This window comes from Siniperca chuatsi, linkage group LG10 (genome assembly GCF_020085105.1).
Source record: "Siniperca chuatsi isolate FFG_IHB_CAS linkage group LG10, ASM2008510v1, whole genome shotgun sequence".
NCBI classification, from domain to species: Eukaryota; Metazoa; Chordata; class Actinopteri; order Centrarchiformes; family Sinipercidae; genus Siniperca; species Siniperca chuatsi.
This window is the reverse complement of record NC_058051.1, coordinates 8,987,089-8,997,683: the sequence shown is the minus strand read 5'-3', so window position 1 is coordinate 8,997,683 and position 10,595 is coordinate 8,987,089. Positions and strand designations below refer to the sequence as shown.

At 40.8% G+C, this 10,595-nt stretch overlaps 1 protein-coding gene across 1 annotated transcript; it reads left to right on the top strand.

The window, feature by feature from the left end:
• The first annotated feature begins 4,770 nt into the window (after positions 1 to 4,770).
• krt8 (keratin 8) lies at positions 4,771 to 10,378 on the top strand. Its single transcript, XM_044210328.1, has 8 exons — positions 4,771 to 5,297; positions 7,068 to 7,276; positions 7,862 to 7,922; positions 8,052 to 8,147; positions 8,417 to 8,581; positions 8,863 to 8,988; positions 9,109 to 9,373; positions 9,526 to 10,378. The coding sequence occupies exons 1-8, from the start codon at positions 4,896 to 4,898 to the stop codon at positions 9,771 to 9,773; spliced, it is 1,572 nt and encodes a 523-aa protein (XP_044066263.1). The 5' UTR covers positions 4,771 to 4,895; the 3' UTR covers positions 9,774 to 10,378.
• The last annotated feature ends 217 nt before the right edge of the window (positions 10,379 to 10,595 follow it).

The following is a 10,595-nucleotide window of genomic DNA, read 5'->3' as shown; positions in this document are numbered from 1 at the left end:
ACCTTCATAAAGACTCCTTCATGTTCATGACTGGTGTCATGTCATGGTTATGACCGTGTCATAAGTCAGTCTTATGAAGCCACCTTCAAATAAGTGTTACCACAAGTACACAGTACTTAGTTAAGTAGATGGGTAATAGTGGAGGTTTTTCTTAGTATTTCAGCTGTAGTTTCTCTGTATATACCTACTTATTTACGAGTGGTACCCAACAATATACTATAATTTACCATATATTTACCGGTTAAATACCTAGTAATTAGCAGACTGTAAAAGAAAGGGTTACCAGCACTTTTGAGCTTAGATTATTTTGTTATACATGCTGAAATATTTTTAATGAGAAATTCCATGGATAAATTGATGTCGGGTAAGTTTTGTAAAGATAGTGTTCATTGAAATAGTTGAATAAATGAAAGCATCTGTGAAATTTGTATAGATTTTTTTTTTGTTGATATCTGCTCATGCTGATCATTTTGCCATTTTACCTTTTAAAGTCCCGATGAAATCATGAAGCAACAGTGCAAAAGAAGGATGGCTCAGTCTACAAGACGTTGTCATTGCAAGATTGTTACAAGAGGCTACTTTCTAATCTAATAATTATCCAGAAAATCCCACAGAACCTGCTGTTCCAAAGGAAAGTGAAGTAAAACAGCTCTGGTGGAATCTGAGAGGGAGTGTCATCTTTCACTACTTAATGCAATGCTATGCTATAGAAGATGCAATTGCAACACAATGGGGCCTTAAGACAAAATGGTTGCAATGTGCAGGGTGATTGTACTGTATTCTGCCAGGAAGGGCTGCTGGACAGCTTGAAGTTATTGTTAACTAAAGACATACAGTGCGTTAAAAGTAATCAAATCACCCAGTTACAAAAACATCAAATCTAGTGATGACAAATTTGACTACTGATACTTGTGTCAAGAGAAACCCAACATAGCTCATGATAATAACATATTTTAGAGTGGGTCACAACGAGTTCACCCTGCAAATCCTGCGATTTTGACACATTTTGTATGATGAGTAACACGACAAGCATTCCTTCACCCCATGTGACGTTTATTGTCGAGTGGAGCATAAGGGTGAGAAAGAGTTACACCCATCAATACACACCCTCAATGCCTTCCCATATGTATACTACACTAGCTGTGACACACTTAGACACGCCTTGTGACAGCTTTGATCAGAGCTGATGGCAGTAGGTCCTCTGAAATATTTATATAATGTTACAGCACACACAGTGTAAAGGTCAATCTCTGTTCACACTCGTTTATCCTGCTGTGAAATCCTGCTCACCGCTGCTCAGCCCCAGATGAACAAAAAAATATCAGCTGCCTGCTTAGCTTGTGATTAGCCAGCATATACAGTATCTACCTCAGTCTATTGTTGTACTGACAGATGGGGACAATCGCTCAAAGCATGTGACCAGTTCTGATGAAAGCCTCATTACCATTGGTTGAGGTGAATGGAAATGAATGGCAGGTGTACTCTGATACCACCCTTTGTAGAGTAAATGACTGAAACTCAAATTAAGACACTTCCGGACTCAGTTTACCTCTTAACCTGAGTAACACTATAATGTAATGCAATAATAACAACATGTGTGAAGAGTCCAAATATGATTGGAAGTCTACTTAGGGGGCTGTGGCTTGGAGGTAGAGCGGGTCGTCCACTAATCAAAAGGTTAGCGGTTCTGTCCCGGCTTCCCCCAGCCCACATGTCGAAGTGTCCTTTGGCAAGGTATTGAACCCCAAATTGATCCCAATCGCTGTGCCTTTGGTGTGTGAATGAGTTAGTTTCTTTGGACTGACGAAAAGTTGGCACCTGCCATCTGTGTGTGAATGTGATATATAGTGTAAAGTGCTTTGAGTGGTTGGAAGACTAGAAAGGCCCTATACAAATACAGTCCATTTTACCATTTACTTACAGCAAAGTGTGGGAGTAACGTTAGACTAAATTTAACGCTATTGTGAATAATACACATTGCCTATGATAACATAGTCATCATGACCAATGAACAATCACTCTAAAACATGTCTCACAAGATGTGTGGTCACCTCTGTTTCTGAACTGTAGTCAAGTAGGATCTGCCCTTAACCAACTTCAAAGACCTGTTGAGCTCTCTTAAATTTAAGAGCATTTTGATGGCCAGAATAATGAGAGTCATACGATCAACCAAAACATGCTTCATAGTTCATGGTGGAATTAGTCTAATTCAGTTAACTTCCAAGTGCTCTGAGAGAGATCTGTTCTTGTTTCTGTGGGTTCTGAATCAACATCCCACATGATTCAAAACCTGGTGATATTATATGATTAGTATGATTTCACTGCAGTTATGTGACTTTCACAAAGCAAAGCAGGAATTCCCCTTTGGCACTGTTTATTTTCTTTACTTTCCAGATTTTTCTTATGTGGTGAAAGCTCAAACTCAGATTCACAACATCATATCAATATTGCCACATGTTTTTTGGAATGATTGGGTCAGTCCCTATGCACGTTGCAATTCTGTGTACTGCAGTTGCTAATGCCTCACTCTTGAGCTGGCATCCATTTTGGCTGAAAGAAGATGGGAGTCTATTTTATTTCATTATGTTTCCATGACGATAATGAGGCCAAGAGCCACTGGTGGGAAAAAAGGTTAAAGATGGAGGAGAAAGGGTATGGTGGAAGGGATTGGATGGGTAATGCCAAGACTCATGACTCATTGTGGTGACTGGAGCAGGAAATGAATGAGGGAGGAGAGGAATGCAGGGCTGGTATTGGTGCAAGCACAGTTTAAGGTTGAGCCGCCATGTATAGTTTCACCCTGGAGCATGGTGAGAAACATGGTTAAGTTACAGTATAAGCAGGAATGACAGGAGCAATAGTGGCTCTGTTATCAGTGTGGTTTAAGAATTCTTTACTAATGTTTACACAATGAGTAGTTCTCTTGCTAATGAGCACCAGTTATAAATTATAGAAAGGTGTTTATAGAGCATAATAATGCATCACAACTAGTTATCATCAAGTGCATGTCATGTAGACAGATTGACACACATATATAAGTACAGTTTATATATACAGCTTATATAAGCATACATACATTTTGACAGTTGTGTTCATTGTTTTTAAAAGCCTACAGCATACATCTTGTTTGGCAGTAATGAAAGCCAGCTGGTTAGTGCAGTTCACCTGGTTTGCATACAGAACAGAACATGTACTGTGGGTTATATTTAGAACAAGACTAGGGGTTGTATACAGGTTGCCTGCAGCAGCCAAGGAATGTTGAGCCCTAAAGCATCCAAAACTGCTAACACTCCTCCAAAATGTCTTTTTGTAGGATACCACTGTAGAAACAGTTTTAAGGATGCTTGAATATTGAAATATACACATTAACAGTTGGATTTCCTAAGTGCTTCTCAGCATCATAATCTTTTTATTGGTGTTTTTAAGAGAAACAACAGAATTTGTCTTTTGTAACATTGCTTACTACTGAGTTTGATGGTGCATGCTAGCACACCTAGCAAAAGGATCCATCATTTTACTCTATTGTATGTGACATCTAGTTGCTTTTCCATGCAGTATTTATGAAAACTCAACTAATACATTTTGGGTATTATGTTTACTCACTTTCTTGCTGAGAGTTAGATGAGAAGATTAATCCCACTTTCATTTATGTCTATTAAGTATGAAGCTACAGCCAGCAGCAGCAGGGGCGACACAGCTATCCTGGCTCTGTCCAAACTTTAAAAAAATCCACCCACCAAGACCTCTTAATCTGACAAATCAACACATTATATACATGTTTGTTTTATCCACACAGAAACTGAAATAAGAAACAACAATTTGAGATATAACGTAGGTTGAAAGGTAAAAAACAATCAGCCTACTGACAGATCTAAAGCTTGCTAATTAACACATACTGTATAAATGTAAACGTTATAAACCAATGATGATCATTTAGCAATTTTTAGTAATTTTGTAAATGACAATTTGTGCTTTTATGCTGTGTTGTGTGCTATATTGTGACTTCCGGTGTATTTCAGTGTGTAAACCAGATGAGGAAGCTTTTAGCGCTGAACTGTATGATGGACTGAATTTCAAAATAAGTCAACATGGATCTAGTGAAAAGATTTAACATTTCTGTGCAAACAGGCCATGAAATATTTTATAAGCGCTTGTCAAACTAATAAAAAAAGATGGTGAAGGGGAAGGAAAATGGTAGCAGAATAAATGTAAAGTGTTGCCAAATTTACTATAATTACTTAAACACCAATGCATCACACTCTACATTCCACATTCATTATTGTGTTCCAAAAGATAAATAGCAGTATCTCCCTGCTTACACACACACACACACACACATACCTTACCACTGAATGATAAACACACTTTAATTTACCGATTTAATCCAGCATTGATGTGTAAGAACTACTGAACCTCTTATCAATCACCTACCAACCCATGCTCACACACACACACTGCACTTTTTCATACATAGCTGCTGCTGGATATAAAATAATTATTTTTTATATTTGACCAGACCTCCAGATCTTACATGTTGAATCAGCTGTGGTGTGTTTGAATTATTTTGCCTGAAGAGACACACACACCAGGTTTTTTCTAACAATACAGAGAAGCTTGTAGAAAGACCAGGTAATGGTTTTGAGCGACTGGACAATGTGTCATAGAAGTATTATGTTACAGCACTGCCTCCGTTTCTCACCCAGACCTGCAGCCAATGGCAGCTCACCACAGTCCCCTCCCACAGCAACAGGCTTTAAAACTCCTCAGTAGTTTCTTCTCTATTCTCTCTACTGTGGTCTCTCCCCTTCGCCTGCCTGCCTTGCCAACCGAGCCATTTGGTCTGACCTTCCCAGACTCATTTCATCCAAAAGAAAAAAAATACTCCAGATTTCAGAATGTCGACTAGTTATAGGAGCAGCTCATATAGTGTGAAGAATTCTACTGCCCCACGAAGCTTCAGCAGCAGTTCTTATGCTGGACCAGGCGGGATCACCTCCCGCAGGAGCTACAGTGTCAAGAGTTCCTATGGAGGAGGCAACAGGGGCTTTGGAGGAGCTGGCATCACTAGCACCTCTGCCTATGGCCTGAGCTCAAGCATGGGTGGCACAGGCATGGGCATGGGTATGGGCTTCAGTGGAGGCATGGGTGCTCAGGCCCCTATCACTGCTGTGACTGTTAACAAGAGCCTGCTGGCCCCCCTGAACCTCGAAATTGACCCCACCATCCAAGCTGTCCGCACCCAGGAGAAGGAGCAGATTAAAACCCTCAACAACCGCTTTGCTTCCTTCATTGACAAGGTAAGAGCTTGTAATGGACGGCTGATACAGAAAATTCAGGTAGCACTTGTCTTTGCCTTATTGTTTTCTTCAAACAGACAGAAATTGCTTTAGGTGGGTGAGAAGCTCAGTCACAGTGTAGTAACAAAGCTGAATGTTTCTCTACAGTGCTGTGACATTGTTATGCAATATCTGATAAAGAGGTCCATATGTTTGCCACATGTCCTGTAATGCTGATTTCCTCACTTTTGTTGCATGGAGAAAGTTGATTTACTCTCCTCTCTGCTTTCATCACCTCCCACAAATGCAGTCAAGGCAGAAAAACATTTGCTGTGGCTGAAACTTAGGGTTAGGCTCTCAATCTTTTGGCTCAGGCTGTCCTTTTATAGTGATGAAAAACAGACTTGCAGAAATGAGAGCCTGAGAAAGACAAAGAGAGAGAGCGAGAGAGAGAAAGCAAAGGGTGTGTCAGGGTAGAGCTCAGGGCTTGTGATACAAGTTACCTTGGGAATGGTCCCTCCCTTAGCTGGGGTGTGGCTCTTTCTGCTGTCCTGATGGCCACCACCCCTCCCAAAAACACACACACACAGTCAGTACTGAGTGCTATTGTTACCTTAATGACAATACCTTCTTTCACAGTGACACATTTTAAAAGGAGCGTCCATTGGGAGTATGAATATATTTACTTTTAATCATTCAAATCAGCATTTAAGTCCAGCATTTATGTAATACTCAGGAGTGTATCTGTTCTCTGACGCCTCAGAAGTGGGTTAATATTTAAAAAGGCCAGTTGGTTTCATGTTCTGGTCACTGCCAGCTGACTAGCTACATATCAACTCCTTTTCCCAGCACAATGATTAAAAGAAGATAAAGAACATTTTGCATGCTTCAACACAAAGCAGATAAACTTCCATCCTATCAACTGTTATCTTGTGGTGGCAGTCCATTTGGAGGCACTTTATTATCTGTATTTGCTCCAGTTCAAATGAAGACCATAAGAGGTTCTTGGTTAGATCTCACCCGTAGAGTGCATTGTGTCAGTGAGCAAGGTCCTGTATCTCCTTTCACCACCTTGCTTTTACTGTTCACAAATATGCAAACTCCCCACCTTTTCATCTTCTATTTTCATTTCTCACCTTCTCCTCTTTTTAGCCAATAAATCGCCTTCCCCCTTAACCTTCACCTGACTTTCTACTCTTTTCTCCTCCCTCATCACATCTATAAAAGTAAAATATTTACCTTTCTGAATCTGCCTGTGGATGTAACTTTGCTTCACTCCCTTCTTTCTCTCCATTTGTCTTCTGTGGCTGTGAACCTTGCTGTAAAAAAAACAGGAAGACATGGAGGAGAAGGGTTAACTAGCTCCATTTCTCCATCACTGGCTTTTTCCAACCTCGTCTTGTTCTCTCTACCTCCTGTGAGGATGCACGTACGTCAGGCTTTCCTTTGGAAAAGCACAGCCAGTCTGGAAACACAGCCAACAGCAGCTTACAAAGCTCCAAAGATAGATAAGAACAACAAAGACTGTAGACAATGAATAGGAGGCATGGCGATGTTGATCCTGATGATTGATTATTAGGATGTTAACCCAGAGACGATGTTGTGATGTCATGGCAGTGCTGACTGCAGTTACATCATACTTTTCAAAGGAATATTATAATAATTCATAATTAATGACAAGGAATACATATTTGTTACAGTAAACATATGTAAGTTATTGATTCTTTGTAAAGGCTTTTTGATTGGTGGCCTACTAATAATCCTAATAAATAACCCTAATTTTACCCTAAGGTTCGCTTTCTGGAGCAGCAGAATAAAATGCTGGAGACCAAGTGGAACCTGCTGCAGGGACAGACCACCACCCGCTCCAACATTGACGCCATGTTCGAGGCCTACATCGCCAACCTGCGCAGACAGCTAGACAGCCTGGGCAACGACAAGATGAAGCTGGAGGCCGACCTGCACAACATGCAGGGCCTGGTGGAGGACTTCAAGAACAAGTGAGTGTGGAGGGGAACCTGAGGGCTAAAAATGAACTGTTCTATGCAGTGTCAGGTCTGTTTTTTAACATCAGAACAAATGTAAAACAGTTTAAGTAAGATTTGAGCTCCAAGACTAACCTTTCAGCACACTGAGTTAATCTTTTTGTTGACTATTCCCTACATCTGTCCATTGTCTTGTGTCATACAAACTCCAAGTTGCTGTCAGCATGGCTGTCTATAGCTTTACACAAGAGCCACAAGCACAAATGTGCGCATGCTGACACACAAATGTCACTAACACAAACAGGTACAATAGTGCCGCACATATTTTGCAGTTGTCCTCAGACAGATGGAACATAGCTGAGTTCAGAGGCCCCCCGAGGGAGAAATATCAGTATGTAACACTTCTCACTCTTGGCCCTGAGTTGACAGACACTGCATGAGGCAAATGTCCTAAAGGAGTCCAAGAGTTAGGGATGGACTACTTGTGCCCCCTAGTGTTACATTAGTGTATAAACTCCCAAAACTGAACAGGAGCATGAGATGAGATTCTTAATGAATATTCAACATCTAACCATGAACTGTATTTTATTTTTCTCTCAGGTATGAAGATGAGATCAACAAGCGCACAGAGTGTGAGAATGACTTTGTCCTCATCAAGAAGGTCAGCATCATCATTTACTCAACTTGCCTTTGAGTACCCTGTCTGCAATTTCTTTTAGCACATTTTTCCTGAAGACAATGCCAGTTCTTTGTGATGTCTCATTCTAACAAACACTTTTATTGGTTCCAGGATGTTGATGAGGCCTACATGAATAAGGTGGAGCTGGAGGCCAAGCTGGAGAGTCTGACAGATGAGATCAACTTCCTCAGGTCAATCTATGAGGAGGTATGGCTCAAAATCAGCTCAATGGCGTTGTTTGTTTGTTTCTTCCCCTCCTGGCTTTAAAACTGCCAACCTCATCATCACGTCATATCATGCTTATGTTTGTGGTGTCATTGTGGAATAGTTTTCTCCATTGCCACATTTAAGGTTTTTCTCAGCATCTTTTTAGCATCTTGACTTATCTCTTGTGTCATCCCTGAAAGTACATTAGCTGTTTGGGTTTCCTCAATGAGGTGGGGTTGACTAATCTCTTTTTTTTTGTACTTCTTCAGGAACTTCGTGAGCTTCAGAGCCAGATCAAGGACACTTCAGTCATTGTGGAGATGGACAACAGCCGCAACCTGGACATGGACGCCATTGTGGCTGAAGTCAAGGCTCAGTATGAGGACATTGCCAACCGCAGCCGCGCTGAGGCAGAGACATGGTACAAGACCAAGGTGATGGAGATCTCCTTTTGAATTTTTCAAATGTTCAGGTTTCTGTCATATTTTAAATCTTTACATTATCTTCTTACATTTAGAAAGGTAAATATGGTGTGTGTTGCAAACCCTACTGGCCATGAGTTGGCCATGAGTATAGGTAAATTAATATTTAAAGAAAGGTGAAAACATTTTTCACCCCAGCAAAAACATTCATCAGTTCATGAGTCAGTACATATATTACTCTCACCAATATGGTTTCCAGTTTCTAATGTCTTGTTTTGTTGATATTTATTTAGTATGAGGAGATGCAGACATCCGCCAGCAGATACGGAGATGACCTGAGGTCAACTAGGACAGAGATCGCAGACCTCAATCGCATGATCCAGAGACTGACATCAGAGATTGATGCCGTCAAGGGACAGGTACGGGAAAGTGTTTTGGCACCATGGTATGGCATTTTTAGCCATCATATACAGTTTTTTATTGTCATTTAACAATCAGGAGAGTGGACAAAGACATATTTTAAAAAAATCTTCTCCCAGCGTGCCAACCTCGAGGCCCAGATCGCTGAGGCTGAGGAGCGCGGTGAGATGGCAGTGAAGGATGCCAAGGCCCGCATAAGGGACCTGGAAGATGCCCTGCAGAGAGCCAAACAAGACATGGCCCGCCAGATCAGAGAATACCAGGACCTGATGAACGTCAAGCTAGCTCTGGACATTGAGATCGCCACCTACAGGAAACTGCTGGAGGGAGAGGAGGACAGGCTGGCGAATGGCATCAAGGCTATCAACATCTCCCAACAGAGCAGTAAGTCATATTCATGGACCTCATCTTCTTTGTCTTTTTGTATTGACTGAAGTCATAACAAATTGTCTTCACTGATTGGTTTTTGTTAAATTTTTCAGTTTTATCAGATTCCACACTTTTTCTGTTTTCTTCTACCTCCCATCTCTCAACAGCAAGCTACGGCGGTTTCCCCATGGATACCATGAAGAGCAGCTACTCAGGCGGCTACTCCAGTGGGTTTAGTAGCGGATATGGCAGCGGATACGGCAGCAACCTGGGGGGCTTCAGCGGTGGCAGCAGTGGTGGCTACAGCAGCGGTGGCTACAGCACCACCCAAAGCAAGAAGAACGTCGTTATCAAGATGATTGAGACCAAGGATGGCAGAGTGGTGTCTGAGTCCTCTGAGGTCATTGAGGATTGAGCTGTCTAGTTTAGAGGTGTAGCTGCCTGTCTGCTATGATCTCCTCTGCCTCTCTGGTAGTTTTATACTTTCAGTTCACCCCCCAACTATCATAATAAACAAGTCTGAAGTAAAGTGCTTGCTACTTGCCACTCTCTAATAGAGCCTAAACATGTTTCATGAAGCAATAAATGATCCTAACACTACCAAAGATCTGAAAGGGACCAAAGAATTTATTTTGTATGTCTGATGTCTGACTGTCTGTACTAAAAAAGTAGTTAAGTGAGATAAAAACTGGGCAAATTGTAAGTATGAAAAAATTATATATTTTACACTCCCTTGAAATCTATGGAACAGATTTTCAATAAACAGCTGTTTCCCTCAAAACTGTGTGGCATCAAATGGACAGTGGTGTTGTCAAAGGAATGTGAATGTACTGAAACAGTGCTTCATCGTTGTTGGTCAACTAATTTCTTAAAATTGCCTGCTACAGTAGGTACTGCATGTCTTCCCTGTGCTTGTCCTGTAACTGAAACTGTTCAACCCCTTAGGAGGCTGCCCATGTCATACTGTTGTCCTGAGGTGTGTTTTTGCTACCAAATAAAAATGTGTTTACTGAAAAAATATTATATGGTTGTTTTCATTTTTGATGATGACTCAAAGAGAAAAAAGAAATGTAATAGTAGTAGTAAATTATTGAATTCCAATAAACCTGAATAATTTTAAGTACTTAATCAGTCAAGAATCTGTAATCACGGATGGTTCTTGGTCATTCTTTTAAGTAACAAGGAAAATGATAAATTACTTTTACACAATCTTGATTTATATGTTTAAAATATACAT